Source organism: Emys orbicularis, chromosome 4 (assembly GCF_028017835.1).
Source record: "Emys orbicularis isolate rEmyOrb1 chromosome 4, rEmyOrb1.hap1, whole genome shotgun sequence".
Taxonomy (NCBI): domain Eukaryota; kingdom Metazoa; phylum Chordata; order Testudines; family Emydidae; genus Emys; species Emys orbicularis.
The window spans coordinates 120,003,768-120,023,934 of record NC_088686.1 but is presented as its reverse complement, the minus strand read 5'-3'; the positions used below and the strand labels follow the sequence as shown (position 1 = coordinate 120,023,934).

Sequence of the window (20,167 nt, the reverse complement as noted above, 5' to 3'; positions counted from 1 at the left end):
CGGCGGTCTGAGGGCATATAGGAAGAAGACGACTTGCACCACGCCAGTTCCTTCTCAACTGCCTGCAGCTCGAGACAGAAGTCTCTAAGGTCTGCTACCTTGCTGATGCAGCTCCTTCTTTTATACTCTTTTTGTTTTCCTATTAGTTTACTTTATTAGCACAGTTTATGCTTTGGGGGTCTCCCCTGCCTTTTTGTTTTGAGGTCAGAGCCCCCTTTTTTCCTTGGGACCTCTTGAGCAGCAGCTTTCCTGGTGGGTTATACCCAAGACCCAGGATTCAAGCCTTGCCAGACCTGTCACAGGTCTTTTCCCCTCAGCGATGGGCACTGTGTCTCTGATGCCTGGAGAGGTTCACATCCTGTCCAAGTGTAAGATTTGCTCTGGCTTCAAAAGCAGAGCTTAAAAACTAAGGAAAGACAATTTAAAACTGCTCTTTATGGAGTGCTTCCCTAGACATGGAGGGTCCCTTTCTCCCCTCAGTACACTGGCCTCAGCCATGGAGAGGGCTCCAGAGATTTCATTAGCTCTGGCTCCATCTACCAGAAATCAGGGCACAGCTTTGATCTCTCAAAAGACTGTCAAACGTAGGGGATCCCACTTCCCTGATAGACAGGCTAAGTCTCTACTTAGATGTGGGAGCAACAAGGAGACTTCATATCCCAAAGCAGGTACTGCTGAGACTCCTATCAGTCACAGTAGCAAGGCATCGGCACCACCAAGGAAGACTTTCATGAAGCCACGGACCAAGAAACCCACTGCCAAACAGCAAACAGTGGTCTTGTCAGTACCAGAACTGGACACTTCCACATGGAAGGACTCCTCAAAGAGCATGGACTCTTTGAAGAAATCATCTCACCTGATACCATCTACCGTCACCCAGATTTCTCCAGAGTGAGTTTATCACCAGTACCATCTCCAGTACCACTGGAGATCTTTCACCCCTAGATGCAATCCTCAGTCTCATAGTGACTTCCAGGTTCCTCCTTCATGAGGACCATCATGTCCTGGAGGAACCCGAGTGCCCCCTGCTGAGGGGTACTGGGAGGACTTTCCCACTGGCACCTGTGTACCAACTGGAACCAACATCCACTGGTACTGCTGCAGCCTCAAATAAAGACTCCACCAGTACCATCATGATTGCTGGATTGGCCCCAGATATCAATCCGAGCCCCTGGTACTGACTCCTTTAGCTTCACCACTGAACATGGAAGAGGATACTTCTTATTCAGACGTATCCATTCAAGGCTCCATCACCTACCCATTCCACCCTATATCCCTCAAGGTGTTCCCTGAGGACAAGACCCCAGGAACCAGCCAATGGGTGGCCCATCAGCCACGGCAAGAACACCCTGGAGGCCCTACTCCTTTTCCTTACACCCTTCCCCATGGGCTTTTTGGGGACCAAGTCTACAGATTACCCTCACACAAGAGCACCCACTAAGATTCTCGGCCACCCACACTTCAGGGCCCTCCTCATCCTCCCACCAGAAGAACAGGAGCTGAGAATAGAGGAGGCGACATTACCACTCTCTTCACCCCCACATGAGGCAACCATTCTCTGCCATTCTATGCAGATGATTTCAAAGCCTCATCCTGCGGACCCACCTTCACTTCCTCGCTAAAGTTTCATCAGCGTTCCATATCAATCAGGACATTCAACTAGTGGTCTTTTACTCCAAACCTCACTCTTTGAGGGAAGAGACCAGCCTCCATACTCTGCTTGTAAGAAGAGCTCTGACTTTCTACCTACACAGGACTAAATCCTTCAGGAATTCCACCAGGGTCTTCAATTTCTCCGCCAAGAGGATGAGGGGGTCACTTTCTTTCCACCTAGATGCTATCTAAATGGGTTTCAGGTATATTCTTGCATGCTATGAGTCCTTAGGAATGCACCCCCCTCCTAAAGTCACTGCTCATTCAACTAGGGTTCAATCCCACTTCCATAGCCCTACTTAGAAAGGTACCCATCAAGGTCATTTGTAAGGCAGCCAACTGGCCCTCCGTTCACATGTTCTTTCAGCGTTATGCCTGAGTATATGTCTCCGGAGCAGCCTTTGGTGAAGCTATTTTACACTCTGTACTAAATCTGCCTCCTCAGCATCCTCCTGCTCATTGAGGTACTGCTCGGGAGGGGGGGGTGTCTCCTGACTTGGAGCTCTCACAGGGACAATAACTCGAAGGAGGAGGAGAGGTTGCCTACCTTGTAAAGCAACTGGAGTTCTTTGAGATGTTTTGGCCCTATTGGAGCTCCACCATCCGCCTCCTTTCCCCTCTGCTTTTGGGTTCTACCAAGCTCTGAGGTTGAGAAGGAACTGGAGTGGCGTGGGTCCACTACTCCCTATATGCCCTCGTATTGGAGCACAAGGAAGTGTATGGTGCAGATGCAGACCCATGGACTCTACTAACAAAAAGATCTCCGCTCAGGAGTGCATGGGCACATATATATCCTCATGTGGTGCACTCATAGGGACAAAATGTCTTGAACACCAGTTACTGTACAAGATAAGTAACCTCTCCTTTTATGGTTAAGACTTTGGACTGGGCCTCAGGAGGTCTGGATGCTATTTCTGATTCAACTGCAGATTTCTTGTGTGATCTTGGGTGAGTCACAGTCTCTCTGCGCCTCAGTTCCCCATCTGTAAAATGGGGACAATAATACTTCCTTTCTTTGTCTTGTCTATTTAGACTACAGGGTAAGCTCTTAGGGATGGGGATGATCTCTTACTGTCTGGCTGTACAGTGTCTGGCACAACAAGGCCCAGAGCTTAGCTGGGGCCTCTAAGTACTGCAGTAAAGTAACAATAACTAATGCAGATATAGCCCAGTTCTCCTCCCATTGAAGTCAAAGCAGAACTCTCACTGACTGTGGCTCCTTTTATTTGTAAGATACATTTTCATCCAATATTGGAAATATTACCATTCACACACACTAGCATTTGGAAGCTGCCTATGTAGAAGAAAGTATTGAAACATCAAAACTGCCCTTGTACAGGCCCCACCTTTTGGTATTTGGTTTCATTGATCACTAGAGAAGATAGTGCAGTTGCTGTTTTGAGCCATGCATATCTAAGTCAAACTACACAGAAATGTTTGAATTATTCCGCATGCTGGACTGGATGAATTTGGATCCGGGTCTGCTGATTACATGATGTGCTTTGACTTCTGAAGACTTTCAGTCACTGAGTCCAGGAGGCTTTTATCATCTTTATCTTTAAGAAAAGAGAGAGATAGAGAGAGAGTGGGGCATCATTATAACCATTGACAAGTGACTAACCATGTATCGTTTACTATGGTACTTTTGGAAAGCGCGGAGAGATTCCCCGATTAAAACACACCAGTACATAAATGCAAAATATTATTTTATCATGACTTTCATGGGACGCAAACATGGCAGTTGAGTGAGTTCCAGTTTCCATTAAAACCTCTTTCCTAGTTGCCCATAACTGTCTCAAATAAACCACTTTGGGGCTGAATTTTTCTGGGCATTGTCTCAGTCCAAAGCTATTTTGCCCCCTAGAAATTTGAACAAAATGGGCTCAACAGCAGGGATTCGGGGTGCAGGCTCTGGGTGGGAGTTTGGGTGCAGGAGGGGGCTCCAGGCTGGGGTAGGGGTGTAGGAGGGGGTGTGGGGTGCAGGCTCCGGCTGGGAGGCACTTACCTCGGGCGGGATCCCTGCCTGCCCTGGCTCTGTGCTGCTCCCAGAGGTGCCTGGCATGTCCGGCCCCTAGGCAGAGGAGCCAATTGGTACCCGGCCAATGGGAGCTGTGGAGCCGGCACTGGGGGTGGGGGCAGCGCACAGAGATTCCCTGAACGCCCCTCACCTAGGGGCCACAGGGGCACATCGGCGAGCCAGCACTCGTGGCTCCAGCCCCAGGGGCGGGGCGCCGAGGCTCAGGGACTGGTGTCCGGCCCGCGGCACGGAGACTTGCCATGGGCTGGATGAAAAGAAGCAGTGGGCTGCATCTGGCCTGTGAGCCTGTGGGGCCCCCCTTAGCCCGAGGCCCTGGGCTGCATTAATCCTAAAGCCCCTGCATTAATCCGGCTCTGGCCAGACCCATTACTGGTCAGCATAGAAATCATACTCCGAGGGTCTACTCCATGAATAGTTAAGATCAGTGTGTTCACACGTGCATTTGAACGTTTTCTCTTCTTCTTGGGTGCCACCCTTATCCTAGAGTGATCTGTAATGTTAGGAACACACAGGTAAAGACAACTGAAACCCACAACTGAAACCTACCAGCTCTAGGTCCTAGTCCGGGCTGGACTTATAACTCAAACTAAGCTGCTGAAACTGTGGTGGGCTCTCTGGGCTGGAGTAAACTCCAAAAGGTAGGACAAGCTCCCAAGCTAAGTTCAATTGCCAGGCTGGAGCATCTGAGTCACACCAAACTTCCACGCTGGAGTAAGCTTCTCAGCTCTGTCACACTCCCAGGTGGTGGTGAACTCCTGAGCTATACTAACCCCCCCCCACCCCCACTCTCCTCTCCACACACACACAGAAAGAGACAGACAGATTCTGGCCAATCAGCCCCCTCCCCCTGCTCCCAAAATGGAATCTCATAGCCAGAGCAGACACTGTGACCTCTCCCATTTCCACTGAAAACTCCACTGACACCTAACCCTAGATAAGGACAATTAGAGGGAGAAACCAACCCTGCAGTTGGACTCTACTTTCTAATCTCTCCTTCGGACTGATTAAGCAGTTTTAATACTATTTTAATACCTGACCTCAGGAGGAAACATTCATGAGAGGATGGAGTGTGAGGTGGGAGGCCTCCAGGATCTCTCCCTTCTCCCCCAATCAGAGAGAACAGCGTTATTTAGGAGGGCTATGTTCTTGGCCACACTGACAGCTCTGAAGTCTCCTATATATTTGCAGAAGAGGTACATCATGGGCAGCAGCAGTTTGAGGTTCTCTCACACTTCCCCACCAATGACCAATGTGCTTCATCGTTGACCTGCAGTGACAGCCCCTCTGTGGGTTGGGGGGAGGGGGAGGGAGGTTGGCCTCCACAGCACATTGACTCCTCTTTTCTGCTGAGTCTCCTCAGGGGGCAGCTAACTAATGTTAACAGTGATGGTGGTTTCTGCACGGAATTATATCAGTCTCCAAAACTCTACTAAAACCAGTCGTGAGCTGCAAACAGCTTCTACTTTTCACCTAAGTGGAGCAAACGTTCTTTTCATTGTGAGGTCAGATTTAACTGAGGGAGTGCTCCATGTGTGTATATTGTATACACACACACTATATATACATAAAAATAAATAAATCTAACTGAAAATAAAACTCTAATTTGGTATAGCAAATGGAGAGTAACAATCACTCTTCGCCATCGTGCCAGATTGAGTTACTTCTCCATTAGCAATAGAGAAGAAAGAACTGAAACTTCAGAGTGATATCATCTGCACTTGTCAGCCAGCTGTGCGAAGCAACAGTCACCTACAAAAATAACACTGAAAGATCCATCCAAATATAGCCTCTCCTTATTGGTGTATCAGTTTCTATGCTGGGAAATGTGTCTCTCAGCTTTCATTTAAGAGAGCGATGACATGCATTGAGGCATCAGGGCTTATGCTTGGAGAGAACAGAGCTCAAAAGAAAGCCACTTCAACCCCATATTAAAATAAAGGCATTTGATTCCATGGCATAGTATAACTGAGACGAAGGCCATGGGATGAAGAATTCTTCTTCTTAAATATTTCCTATTTGAGGCATCCCTTCAATTTTCTTTAATTCTCCCATGGTGATTCATAGAAGTGTCAAGCTCACCATGGAGCACCCTCCTGGGAGAGTTGCCACCTGTGCTGAAATGGGACTTCAGCTGACTTCATGTGCTAAACTTTGTCACGAGCTGCCAGTCCCTGCATGGGTGCAGAAAGGTCACGTGCACCAGAACATGTGATTAAGGCCTGGTCTACATTTAAAATGTAGGGTACGAAAAACCCACACCCTGAGCGATGCAGCTATACCAACCTAACCCCCAGGGTAGACACAGTTAGGTCGGTGGAAGAATGCTTCCATCGACCTAGCTACCATTGCTCAGAGTCATAGTGTTTGTGCACGGATGGAAAAAACCACTTTTGTTGGTGTAGGATGCGTCTACGCTACAGGGGTAGGTCAGGATAGCCACAGCACCATAGGTATGCCACTGTAGTCCCCATAGTGTAAACATGGCTTTAATTTCTTTGTATGGAAACTGGCAAAATGATTTTTGCTCTTTGTCAGTTCTTTCATGAACACTGCATAGAAATCTGTAGCTAACTACACCTGCTCTGCTGATGATCATAATGGGTCCGACTCAGCCCAGGGCCTACACCCGTGGAAACTGGCATACAGTCCATGCAGTGCCCTGGCAGTGAAATCAACAGAGAGGGAAGGTTGAAGTGAGGAATGATGGGGGACAGCATAGCTTGAAAACCTATGGTGCTAAGTGAGGAGGGAGTGGCCAGTGCCCATTCAGTGTGTTCCCTTAATAAATGCTGGTGGTGAAGCTCCCAGCGTAACATAAAGCTATCCTGCCCTGGCAGGAAATCCCCACAGAGGGAGATAGCCTCTGCCCCCAAGTGGGGTGTGTGCAGGGGGTCAAGCTGGTGTAATTCATTGGGGCCAGGTGAAATTGGCCCACCCAGTGCAGTAAGCATGCCTATGCTGAGAGATCATGGGAGTATATTGTGGTCAGAGATTTCAAATCAGCAGCTACATGGGGCTGGTGGAGAATCGTTGCCAAGGAAAGATGGAGGCTGAGAACTCAACTCACCATACACAGTCAACACGCAGCTGCATTTCTCCTGGCCCAGCTCGTTCTCAATGGCCACGGTGTAGTCGCCGCTGTCCTTGGAGCTGCAGGTGGGGATCATCAGCGTGCAGACGCCACTTGTTGAGTTGTACCAGAACTTAGAATTGGCCGTGATGTTCACATTGCCTTTGTACAATGTCACCACCGGGCGGGGGTTGCCCAGGAAAGCACAACTCATGGTGCAGTCCTGGCCCCGGTGCACTGCATGGTTCTTCAGCGGAGCAATGAAGTGGGGGGCCTGGCGCCAGTCTCTCTCGTGATACTCCTTCAACTTGCCATTGAAGCGCTCTACAAGGAAACAAAGGGATCACCACTTCCAAATGTGTAAAACAGCAGTGCATACCTCCAGAGAGATAGCTGTACCCCGCTGGGCTCTGGGTTCTCCTCCCACACTGGTATGAATCACAAGTAGTGACTCCAATCAACTCAGTTACACTGGTGTAAAACTCAGGCCCCGAGTTTCTTTTTCCCAGCTAGTGAACACTAGGTGAAGAGCAGAGGGAACCACAAAAGCTTATGCTCCCAATACTTCTGTTAGTCTTAAAGGTGCCACAGGACCCTCTGTTGCTTTTTACAGATTCAGACTAACACGGCTACCCCTCTGATACATGTCTCAATATGATTATTCTTAGCACTCCACCAGCCCTCTTCACTTATAAATACAAATCAGGAAGCAGCATGTTTGGTGGGGAGAGCAGGGGACTGGGAGTCAGGACCTCTGGGTTCTATTTCCAACTTTAAACATTAACTTCCCATGCAACTGTAGGCAAGTAACTTAACCTCTTTGTACCCCATCTGTAAAAAGGTGTCAGATTTTTCTGCTTCATGTAGATGTTGCAATGCATAATTTCTCTAGTTAATGTCATTACCTTGAAAAAAGGTGTGGGATTTTTGGATGACAAGATATGTTAGAAATGCAAATCATGCTAATAAATTATTACACATGATTGTCAACTGAAGTATGTAGACTTTTTGGGGGTGGAAGCATTACATCTCTGCAAAGTTGGCACTGAGGGATTGGCAGTATGCAGAATGCTGCAGAGAGTCAAGGAGACTATTACAAACGGCAGTGTGCATTGCAGGAATGTGCTACATTTTTCAGTCATAACCAAAAAATCATTTTGAAAACCCTTCCTTTTTTATATATCTACTTTTCCCACCAGCAGGAGCTCCAGCTGGGTAAAATTCCTTGATCCTATATTAAAATTTAATATGAAAAGGCAAAATTCTGCTCTCAGTTACACCGACTTCATTCTCAGAGCACAGTTTGCTGCTTTTCTCATTACCCTTGGGCTGTGACAATAAAGCAAAGGCGGTCTACTTTTCTCTCCAAAATGTGCAACTTGAAGACTGTCTGTCATTTTCAATGGGAGGTAGGGAGTAGTTCTCTGCTGCAACTGTGTCCTGCTATCCTGCATAAAGAATGGTTATCAAGTGTTCTAAGGCACAGAAAACCTAATGGTTCTTTTATTGACCCCTGATTAATGTGGGTCTAACTCCACTGTTAGTCCATATTTACAGCAGTGTAAGTGAGATTCAAATCAGGCCTGGAGTAGAACCAAGAAAAGAACACTATGATGGCTATAGTTAGAAGTTTTCTTTCTTGGTGACACCCTAAAACAATGGAAATACCGTAAGAGAAGTGACATGATTGTGTCTAGCTTATATGGCACAAGAAAGACTGATGTTAAATACACATATGACTATAAACCATCTGTGTGGCATCTACAGTACTAACAAGATTGGAAACGTGATAGCAAAATGTGCACATGCTCCTTGGAAAATTTATCTGCAGCTGTCCAACCTGTCTGGTTGTTTTGTGCTAATGTCCTGCTTATTAAACTAGAAATAGTCTTGCATGACAAAGTTTGGATCTGGATCCTAACTATCTCCAAGTGTCTGGATGTGGGGTTTTGGTTTGGCCCATTGTGGGGATATGGCCCACTTATGATCCTGATATGAGCTTCCCTTGAGTGAGGGAATGTTCAGCTCTGGGGGTTTGTTTTGGGCCCATCTCTAATGAGGACATCATCTCATCCACTAAGCCTGAACACACCGGTTAAGAGTGGAGGGAAACAAACTGGGGGGGAGGGGGGGAGGGAAGAGAGGTAAAACTTTAAATAAGCACATCTAGTGGATATCATAAGTTTTAGGAACTTTTGCACCCTACAGCTTATATGTTTTTTGCAAAAAAAAAAAAAAAAATCTGCTATGCCTCACAGATTTTTAGCTATTCATTTTGGGAACTGTCCGAATTCAGCCAACAATGAGTTGGAGGGCAACGTAGTAGTAAAAAATGAGAACTCTCTCATGTCAAGACACAACTACCCTCTATTTACACATACACACACAGAGAGAATATATTATCATCATTATTATGCATATGACTAGGTAACACCTAGAGGCCCCAGTGTGATTACATGCTCGTAGATGAGATGACGAAGAGTGGGAGAAAGGAGATATTTTTGTCTCCATTTTACAGATGGGGAACTGAAGTACAGAGCGGTTAAGGGACTTCTGTGACCAGGCTGGGAATTGAAGCCAGACCTCCTGGGTCCCAGTCTAGTGTCTTATCTACAAGAGCACCCTTTTCCCTCTCTGTACATGCATCTATTCTAATGTTTACCTTTGTCTTTAGAGATGTGCCAGGGTTCCTTGGAATCCAGAGGGTCACTGTCTCCAATGTCATTGCGGGCAATAACTCGGAAAAAGTATTTCCTCCCTGGGACCAGGGCTGTGACGGTGTACTTGTTATTGTAGACTTTCTCAGCTGCAGTGAACCAGGTGGCAGTTCTAGCGTCACGTTTCATGATGACGTAATGGGCATGCCCATCATCCATTATATCTGGGGTGTGATCCCATTTCAGAGTCACGGTGTTCGGCACTTCCTCAACGAGCTGCAGATTCTTTGGTGGCCGTGGGAAATCTAACAAATAGGAAACACCTTTAGGTATTTGTTTCTCTTATTTGGGAGCACCCCTCTATTTTTTTCTCTGGAAGCAAACCCTTTTCAACCCAGCTGCTGCCTTGTGAATTGCTTATGCATATCACTGTGTGTCTAGCAAATTCTGGTACTGCACATGCACTCCTAAATTTCATTCCCTTGGACCTTTCCAGACCTAAGAACCTGGAATCCCCGGCAGACTAATTGGCTCCCTGTCTAAAGCCAGTTGTAGCCTGGAAGCTAGAGCTTTTGCTATACTGTACCTGCCACATGTACTTGGATGTCATAATGGGCTTCACCATAGTCGTTCCTAAGGAGGATCCTGTACACACCAGAATCAAAACGCTTGGTGCTGTGGATGAGGAACTGGGAGTGGTTCTTGCCTTTGGTGATGATCTCTCTCCCTTTTGTGGGAATTCCATCTTTTTGCCAGGTCACAGTTGGTAGAGGGGAACCCTGTCCGAGATAAATGTGTAAAAATTAATGGCGGCCTTAACTTTCAGTATATAATAGATAACTCTGAACCTAAAATAACAGTGTCTTGGATGCAATCAACTTGATATCACCCAAAATACTCCAAGGAGAGCACTCCCAGGGAATTTTGGCAGTAGAAATACCAGGGGAATGTATGCTCTCCTGGTATTAGGCCAGATGCTCAGCTGATGTAAATGGACATAACTCCACTGAAGCCAATTGAGCTTACTCCAGCTGCAGTTCTGACCCTAAGTTTTGTTTCAAGACGATGATGTTGCCAAGATTCTCAAACAGGTTAAAAAAAAAAATCACACTTCCCCCAGCATTACACTTGATGCAGTGGTCTCTACGGACTCCGCAGGAGGGATTCCAGCATTACCTCGAGGCTAAAGTTTATCTCTGTTTAATCTTCTCCAAGCACTTTTTAAAAGCAGAGGAAAGGGCTGGTGCAATAGAGGTAACACCTCAGCTCTAGACAGTGCGCCAAGAGGTTCCCCCAGGGGAAACTGCAGCTCCTCTACTGCAGTGAATTCAAGCTGGCATAGAACAGATGACCCTGCAGTCCTGCCTTAGGGCCGGCTCCTGCCATCCCTTCTGTGCCTGTGGTGATGACTCTCAGAGCTGAAGGGACAGGATTGAGCACTTAGTCCCTGTTGAGTCAAATCTCCCATTGACTTTTGTGGGAGCTGTGCCTGAGCTAGGACAGAGCCAGGACTGCAAGATTCATCCCCTAGGGGACCAGATCCTGCTGTCAGTTAGTCTAGTGTAAATCAAGAACAACTGCATTGTAATCAGGAGTTAAATTAGGAGGAGAGGTGATGGTGTATAACTCTACCGGTGAGCCCTCTCTTCCTAGCTCCTGGGTTGGCTGAGCAGCCTTCCCTCCTCCTTGGCCAGTGCAGGGAGAACGCCCTGTTCTGTTTCAATCTGCTATAACCGCTGATTGTCACCTGTGAAGTTACTCTGGCTTTAGGGCCAAACCTGTGAGGTGCTGAGCATGTCCTGTGAGGTACAAGCACCCTGAGCTCCCACTGACTTAACGACCCTCAGTAGCGCTCGAGGGTGCTCAAAGCTTTGCAGGTAGTTGGCACCACAAACAGTAATGTTTCCTTTAACAAATACGTGGCCCACATTTAATCCCCACTACAAAGCACGCCGTGCCTCTCAGCTCCTAACAGGGAACATTCTTGAGAGCTTTAATACAATACAATAATATATCTTGAGACCATCACAGTGACGTAGCCATTGGAACAAATGGGAAAGGCTTGACTGTGTATCTGCCACAAGTCGTATCCTGTGCAGTTACTGAGTTGGAAAAAAAACACCTTTCTGGCCCAATGTGACAATCACGTGCACCCTTATTAACAACACTTCTTTATGCTGCTTGTAAAGCTTCACTCTCTGGCATGGATTTGAGCAGAACAGATTACAGGATTCATAAAGCTCTGGTGAGTGTGGCATCTCAATCAGATAACATTGCATTACCGTAATTAATGAAACAGAAGTCACGCACATTTTAATGCTAGGTCTCTCCTAGTAATTGTTAGTGCTTATTCTCGGTGGGTTGATATTAACTCCCTACCCAAATCCACACTACTGAAGGCTAGATTGTGCAACCCTTTCTCATGCTGGTAGGTGCTTACTCCTGAGAATAGCCCCTCCAACTTCACCAGTGTGAGGAAGGCTTATAAAACCTAGCCCTAAAATCAATCAGCATTTACACACTGCTTCACAGATCCAAAGTGCTGCCCGGCCATCAGGCCAAATCCTACTTGCCTTACTCGGGCAAACTGTCCCACTTAAGTCAGTGTGATTGTTCTTGCGAGGAAGGCCAGCAGAAGTATTTGTCCCTTAAAGGGCCAGATGATCCTTTTACATCTAGCCCTGAGGCATGTATCTGTACCACTTTAGAAGCCCAGGGGAAGGAACTGTGCCGCAGAGAGTCATAATGCCTTCTCTGTTCCCTCATTCTCATGGGAGTGAGTAATCAGCCATTAGTCTTGACCAGCAGCAGATTGCTTCACCTACTCCCACACTGGTTCAGCGAGTACACGGATGTGGTTGAGTTAAGGATTTGACCATTTGCTTCCCTGCCCACCTGCAGTGTGGGGATATACTGGGTACTTATTCCCTGCTTCCTCCACTGCCCCTACAGTGGAAATGTGAGAAGGCCATGGGGAATTTCAGTGGATTTTCCAATCATCTACAGCTTGTGGGACCAGGCCCCACTTCTGTGAAAGGAGGAAAATGGTGATAAAACTTTGACGCCAAACAAAACTTTCAGTGCAGACTTTCCCTGAGGTAGAGCAGGGCAGAAGGAAGCTCACAGTAAAAGCAGCATGAATGCAGAGGGCTGTCCCAGCGCGAACCACCATATGACTCTTCAGCTTGGTACTTAGATCAAACTTAGGAGGGGCTAAAACACAAAACACAAACCACCACCACAACAGAGAGAGAGAGAGAGAGAGAGAGTAATTAAAATCTTAGAGGCCTCATATCTGAGCAAAGCCATTTCTCCTCTGTCGGCCTGCTGTTTTAAGCATTGTGCAGTGAAAACAACATGATGGGAGAAAGAAAAGCAGTCCTTGAAATTAGCTTCTGCAGAAGGTAGCTAAGAAATTAAGTTAGTAATTGCATCATAAGATGGGAATGGGACTGAGAATCTGGTCTTTTTAAAGATGGAAATGAAGCTACTCTTAATTATGAACAGATACTGCAGTGATGGGCTCATTAGTGCTAGAGGGAACCATACATACAGATGTACGTACAGGAAAGGAAACAGATAATGTATATTTTCATTTTGAAGCTGCTGCCAATTAGTAGCCACTCCTGTTTAGTAGTCACACCTTTACCATGCAATTTTTAAAGAAAGGCTGTGCCTCTGCTATCAAAGAAATTGAGAAATAAGAGTACGCAATACACTTTAATGAGAGCTGCCCTTCTCTTCAAACCATCAAGGCAGTAATTAAATTGAACAGCAGCCAAAGCTTGGGTGAACAAGTGTTAGGGTATGGTTGTTAGCGCGACACTGACACAGGTGCTCCTACTGAAGTTAATGGCACAGCTTGTGTGAATAGGTGTTCATCAACGTGAGGATTGCAAAATCGAGCCTTGAGTTACTACAGCACTGTTTGTCCTGTAATATAAGGGGTCCATTACCATGTGCATTTAACACCGCCACCTCCTGCCCTCTCAGGTTCCAGGGGCACGCAACTAGGTGAGGAATATTTATCCCTTGGCACTCAAGGTCTCAATCAGAAGAGTCAATTATATTCTTTTAAACCAAGTTGCAAGGGGGAAGAAGTATTACCATTTAAAAATGATTAGTGTGAGAAAACCGATTGTGGGCCAAAAAAGTTATGTTGCTTGAAATCACCATTTTAACCGACTTAAAAATAACTGTCCGCCGCTTACTCCCACTACGCTGATAGCAGATCTGTTGTTTCCCATCAAACTACATGTGCACTTCATGACAGCACCGCATGTTCCTATTTCCTACCCCAGTTTGTTTTGTTTTGGTCAGACACTAAATCTGAGGTTAGACTGGTGTTAACTTTTAGGAGAGGTAATAATTAGTATCAAGATTATTAGAGCAATTCTGAAGTGAAGACCTAAAGGAAAAGCTGCTTTTAATAGATATTCTAATTTTGTGCTGTTCTGCTGGCTGTTGTCTTCTGACATTCCCCTGGTCAGTGCCAGATGTCTTTATTCCTGATGGAAATCACTGCAATGTAGCATGACTCATGAGTTCTGTATCTTACCTTGCTAGTCTTTCTACCTCTTCAGGCAGCTCTACCCCCTGGGAACATCCCAGAGACAAGCTGTTTGAATTTCCTAACTAGCAGAGTAAAAACAAATTCACTACCCATGAGTGCTAAACAATAAAAGTCTGAACTGCCACCTCTTATAATAGGGCTCCGAAGGGATACTGACAGGTCAGCTACCTCAGCAGTTATTCTCAAGATGTGATGGGCAGCGTCTCCCCTTGACAATACAATTACCTCCATGTTTATCATAGTGCCACCTGATTGTTCATTTGAACCCTTCGCTACCCAGTTGGAAAAACAGTAATGTGTCTCAGTACCAGTCTCTATTGCAGATGGGCACTACCAATACTATGTACTGATCAGTAGCAGGTAAGCTATCTATCCATCTTTCCCATCAGGAGACATTACTATCTACCCATCTAACAGCATCACTGGCAGCAGGGAGAATTCCCTGAGAATTGCCTCTGCAATCACATAGCTGACATGGGAGACTATTGATGACAGAAGAAGCTGCAGCCAATTGAGCTGTAGCTGGAGATTTCAGGAACTGCTGTGAAGGATTCTTATAGTTCAGCCCTAGCAGGAAGTGTGGCAGAATAGCTATCGGTCCAGCTCCAGGACTCTACAAAGAGTTTCTGTGGCCCAATGTCACTTGCCAACATCTTATCTGCAAACTCTAAGTGCAATTTATTTGAGGATATGAGCAAAAAATAAGACCTGTTGCACTGAGGTGTCCCTTTATATTGGAGTAAACCACTGCACAGAACAGAAAGAGCATTTGTTAATAGCCTTTTCTGGGAGAAGTTCATTCATTTAATTTAATTCATCTTTATTATGAGTCTGAAAAGGCTAGACATGCTGGATTTTACTCTATATATTTGAGCTGGTTTTCTCTAAGCAAAATCAGATCCCTAATTGATCCTCTTTGCTGATGGGCAAAGCCCCTAGTGAAAATGTATTTGGCATGAGCTTTTGTGGACATTACAAACCAGTCAAGTTGGCAGACTGTCAGGGAGGACAACTGGATTACACGCTAATGTTCATCTAGCCATTAACAAAAGCTTTATTACCTGCAAAGAGCATAAGCTTAATTAATAGTCACTCTGTGAAGCTTTGTAAACCATGGCTATTAAAATAAACACACTGACTCATGACTGAATGAGTACAGAAGTGACCTGCAGCCAGACAGGATATCCTGGAGATTACCTGGAGGGGGCATAGCTAAGACTCCTTCATCTAGCTCCGCTGGTTCTCCCACACCAGCTTCATTCACCGCTCGGATTCGGAAGAAATATTTCTGCCTCTCCTGCAAGCCTCCCACAGTGTAGCTGGTGCCGGAGATTGGGATCTTAGAGCATTTTGTCCATTCCTTGGTGTTCTCTGCACGCATCTCGAGTATGTATCCTGAGGGCAAGTCTCCTTGATCTGGTTGCTCCCACGCCAAGGAAATGCTGGAGTTGGAAGAGTCAACCACATGGATCCCCTTCACCATTCCCGGAGGCTCTGAAACAGCAACAGCACACTGGTGATGAACACAGTGTACCGAAACCAGGAATTCTCACCCTTATCTCTGCACCAACCCCATATTTCAGGCCTACATTTTCAAAAGTGATTTGTGATTTCAGCCAAATCCTTTTTTGGGGTGCCCAACTTGAGACACCTTAAAGGAGCCTGATTTTCAGTAAGTGCTGAGCACTGTCACAAGGTGCTGCTCCTGAGGTTTATGAGCACCCTGTTCCCTCTAAGACTGAGTTTTAGGGGCACATGACAGCACATGATGTGTGACTTCAGTAACAAGCAGTGCCCAAGCCCTGCCACCCTGGCAGGGAGGACCAAAGCCAAAGCCTGAGCCCCATCGCCCCGGGTGGGGAGGGGGGTGTCAAAGCCAAAGCCCAAAGGCTTCAGCCCTGGCCTGTAACCTGAGCCCCGTCACCCAGAGCTGAAGATGTTGGGCTCTGTCCCTGGGAGGTGGGGCTCAGGCTTTGGTCCCGGGCCCCAGCAAGTCTAACACCAGCCCTGGCGACCCCATTAAAATGGGGTCCCAACCCACTTTGGGGTCCTGACTCACAGTTGGAGAACTCCTGTAATAAATGTTCACAGTGGGCTACGAGGATTGGATGAGAATGTTCAAGAAGCCCTCTCTAGCTTTTTGTCTGAGATAATATGAATCTTTAAATATGAAGGGAGCTATATCTTTGGCTGTGACATTTTGTAGTGTGGCCCTCTGATATGAAGGAACTGAAACGTTTTCTGATTTGGGGAACTATTTAACCTAGTGCTCTACGTACGTGCAAGAATGATCTCCCCTCTAGTTCTGCTGACTCTTATTTTCCCCGTGTTTTTCTAAACTACTTACAGCTACTGACATCCCTTCCTGCAACAATTACAGAAGCTCCCCCCTTCCCTGCGCAGTTTAAACTGTTTATATACTGGGCAACCACTTGGTTTAAAAATGGGGTTAGTTACGTGGCTGTATGGAATGGATGTTACTCAGAGATGGTACATGGGCCCGCTGGCCCATTGTAACAGGTTACACAGCCCATTTCTGATCTCACTGAGGTTATTGGGAGTTTTGCTGTGACTTCAATGGGCGCAGGATTAGGCCCACATTTTTGCCAATGAAAAAACAGATTTGTAAACTAAGCTTTGGAAAATTTGCTCAATCATCTTTTACTAATTCTGCAGAAGTTTATCCTTCTTTTACCAAATGTTCAAGGCGAGGTGGGAGGGGAGGCAAGGGGTGGAGGAGGAGGAGATTACCTCACGGAGCACAGTTTTGTGGTATGCTGAAGTCCAGTAAACAGAAATGATTCACACTGGTATGAAACGATTGCATTATGACTTTTGGCAGAGTACAAATACCAGGAAGTGAATGAAAGCCTCCCCAGTACAGAAAGCACCTAAGCACGGTAGCAACTTATCATGTTGATCTGGGCATGCTGTCTGCGTATAATATGGGTCTTGTCATGGGAAACAGCTTTAAGAAAACTAGGGAATAAGTAATAAAAGAAAAATACTGATGGGGTCCTTTGCAACAACAGAGTTTGAGGCTGCGCTGGGTTGTCCAGGCCCTGCACGGTTCACAGCAGTAACACGGAACTCATATTCTGTATCCTCCAGCAATCCATCCACTTTGAACTTGGTATCTAAAGATGGAAATGTTACAAGTGTGTAGATGGTTCATAATTTTTAGGGAAAGTTCCTTCACGCATAAAAGAATTCCCAAGTGAGTATCAAAACAAACAAATACATAAAAATCACCTTTGGCCTGAGACTAAGCATGAGACATTTCAGCTCAAAAATTTTTTGGGGAACATTATGAATGATGATGGTCTCCATGTATCCAATCATGCACCCCACTTGCACAATGGAACCCCAAGGATTCCAAGGGGGACCCCTTTGGCACACATAAATGTGCCTTAAATGTATAACATAGGAACCGATTTGGCCTTAAAATGTATAGCATAGGAAAAATGTATAATTTGCCAGTATAGTTCCTTCTACTTAATTCAGGGCCAGGGTCTGATGACTTCACTCATGTTAGGTAGTATTTTTTCCATGAGCAGTCCCATTGTACTAATCAATTTGAGTAAGACTATCGGAATCTGGCCACCAAAGACTCATCAGATAGATCCTCCATTCAATTTGGTCAAAACCTCTGGAACCAAATATTTTGTCTTAAAATTAACACAGCTTCCACCCTTTACCGCAATTAATTTTGGTCCTTCAATCAATCGATTGCCATTTAATTAATAAGGAAATCCAAAATGCTGAGTCAGATAGAAGAATCCAAGAAAGAATCATGATAATAAAAGATGACTAAGACCAAAAGTCTTGTTATTCAGATGTTGTTGAAATACGTTTCCATGTGTTATATAAGCTGTGATTTACATATATCATAAATGATTACCATTTCATATGGATAACAAGCTCAGTTACTTATTTAAATCAAGTTTGGTCAAAAACAGAGGAAGGTAGTATGGTTAGTCAGGGAAACATTTTCCAATGTGTATGCTTGAAATTAGCACCAAAATCCGTATGTGGGCACATAAATAAAAATGTCCTGATTTTCAGAGGTGCTGAGTATCCAAAGCTCCCATTTGTTCTAATGTTCAGCACCTCTGAAAATCAGGCCATAGCTGTTTAGGTGCCTAAACGTAGATTTAAGTCCCAAATGTCAGGCAACCATGTTTGAAAATTTGGACTTTAATATCTATAGCTGGTCTTCAGAAACCATATGCTATGTCTAGACAACATCATCCCTTTGCTTGAGTGATCAGAACTTCAGCTTCTCATCTCATGTCCTCTCTAGCTTTCATTTTGCCCTTGCATGGTGCAGGGAAGTGATATCTGACCTTGGACTAGCTCTTTGGTAACTGGGACCCAAAGGTTGCTGCCTTTCTTCCTTCTTTCCACAATGTACCCTTGTACTGGGGAGCCGCCGTCCTGTGCTGGTGGGTTCCAGGTGATGGTGACAGCTTCCTTAGTAACATCTGTAACTTGAGGTTGAGATGCCAGTCCAGGGGGCTCTAGACAGAGTTAGATTCAGCACAGAAGAATCAGAATCATCTACTGCTCCACTGCAAAACCTCTTTTGGTAAGAACAACAGATAGCAAGAGGCCAGGAAGAGCGATCTAGACCTCTAAGTTCCTTCATTGCCAAAAACCCCTTTCTAAAGCTTTTGCTTTGTTATCTATTTCCCCAGCTCATTTTGGGGATTCAGTAGTGGACAGTACTCATTTGTAAAGACCTGAAAATGTCATTGTCTTATGTTTTGTTCCTAAGATAATACTGTATATCTCCACTGACCTAGTGGTCTAAAGCACAGGACTGGGACCCAGGAATTCCTGAGTTTTAATCCTAGGTCTGACATTGATTTTTGTGTGGTCTTGAACAAGTTACTTACCCTCTCTGCCTCATTTCTCCCATCTATAAATTGGGGATACTAATACGTATTACCTACCTAATAAGGATGCCGTACAGATTAGTTAGATAATGTTTTGTAAAGTATTTTGAATATAAGAGGTGCCATATAAAAAGATAGTTACATTTTCCGTAACTGGTGTTCTTCAAGAGGTGTTGCTCATGTCCATTCCATATTAGGTATGTGTGCTTGCCACATGCACCGGCGCCTGAAGTTTTTCCCTCAGCAGTATCCGTAGGGGACTGTCTCTGGTGCCTTCTGGAGTGGTGCCCACATGGCACGGTACAAGGGGCACTGCCGGCTCCCCCCACCCTCAGTTCCTTCTTGCCGGAAACTCCGAAAGTGGGGAAAGGAGGGCAGGTCATGGAATGGACATGAGCACCACATCTCAAAGAACACCAGTTATGGAAAAGGTACCTCTCTTTTCTTCTTCGAGTGCTTGCTCATGTCCATTCCATATTAGGTGACTCCCAAACAGTACCCCTGGAGGCGGGTAGGAGTTCATGGATGTGTAGATTGCAACACAGCTCTGCTGAACCCAGCGTCATCCCTGGCCTGATGAGTGATGGCATAATGAGCGGTGAACGTGTGAACAGAGGACCACGTTGGGTCTCTACAGATGTCCTGGATAGGGATGTGTGCCAGGAAGGCCGCCGAAGACGCCTGCACTCTCGTCGAGTGGGCTCTGTCAATTGGCGGCAGTGGAACCCCCACCAGGTCATAACAGGTCCTTATGCACAAGGTAATCCAATTGGAACTCCTCTGCGAGGACACCAGGTGACCCTTCATCCTATCTCCTGTAGCGATGAAGAGTTGAGTCGATTTTTGGAAAGGCTTGGTATGTTCTAAGTAGAAAGCCAAGGCCCTCCGGACGTCCAGGGCGTGAAGATGCCTCTCCTCACTAGTCTTGTGCGGTTTGGACAGAACACCGGGAGGAAGATGTCCTGGTTCATACGGAAGGTGTAGACCACCTTTGGCAGGAAGGCTGGGTGGGGCCACAACTGAAAATTATCTTTGTAGAAGACCATGTACGGAGGTTCTGAGGTCAAGGCTTTAATCTCAGAGACCCATCTCGCCGACATCAACACCACCAGGAACTCAACCTTTCATGACAGATGGGAAAGGGAGCAGGAACCCAGCGGCTCAAAGGGCAGGCTGGTGAGCCTAGAGAGGACCAAGTTAAGATCCTACTGCGGGATGGGAGCCCGCACCTGCGGGAAGAGTCTCTCAAGCCCCCTCAGGAATCTGACTATCACGTCA

General features: G+C 46.0%; 1 protein-coding gene across 1 annotated transcript in view; it reads right to left on the bottom strand.

Annotated features, from left to right (window-relative positions):
- Nucleotides 1-3,141: 3,141 nt before the first annotated feature.
- The window catches only part of IGSF22 (immunoglobulin superfamily member 22), a 40,886-nt gene continuing 23,860 nt past the window's right edge, over nt 3,142-20,167 (bottom strand). Inside the window, exons 15-22 of the mRNA XM_065404468.1 lie at nt 18,338-18,511; nt 17,000-17,128; nt 15,189-15,485; nt 12,543-12,631; nt 10,005-10,197; nt 9,424-9,723; nt 6,759-7,085; nt 3,142-3,209 (exon numbers count right to left, since the gene is read on the bottom strand). Of these exons, the coding sequence (XP_065260540.1) occupies nt 3,142-3,209; nt 6,759-7,085; nt 9,424-9,723; nt 10,005-10,197; nt 12,543-12,631; nt 15,189-15,485; nt 17,000-17,128; nt 18,338-18,511 (1,577 nt within the window). The remainder of the gene's footprint in view (nt 3,210-6,758; nt 7,086-9,423; nt 9,724-10,004; nt 10,198-12,542; nt 12,632-15,188; nt 15,486-16,999; nt 17,129-18,337; nt 18,512-20,167) is intronic.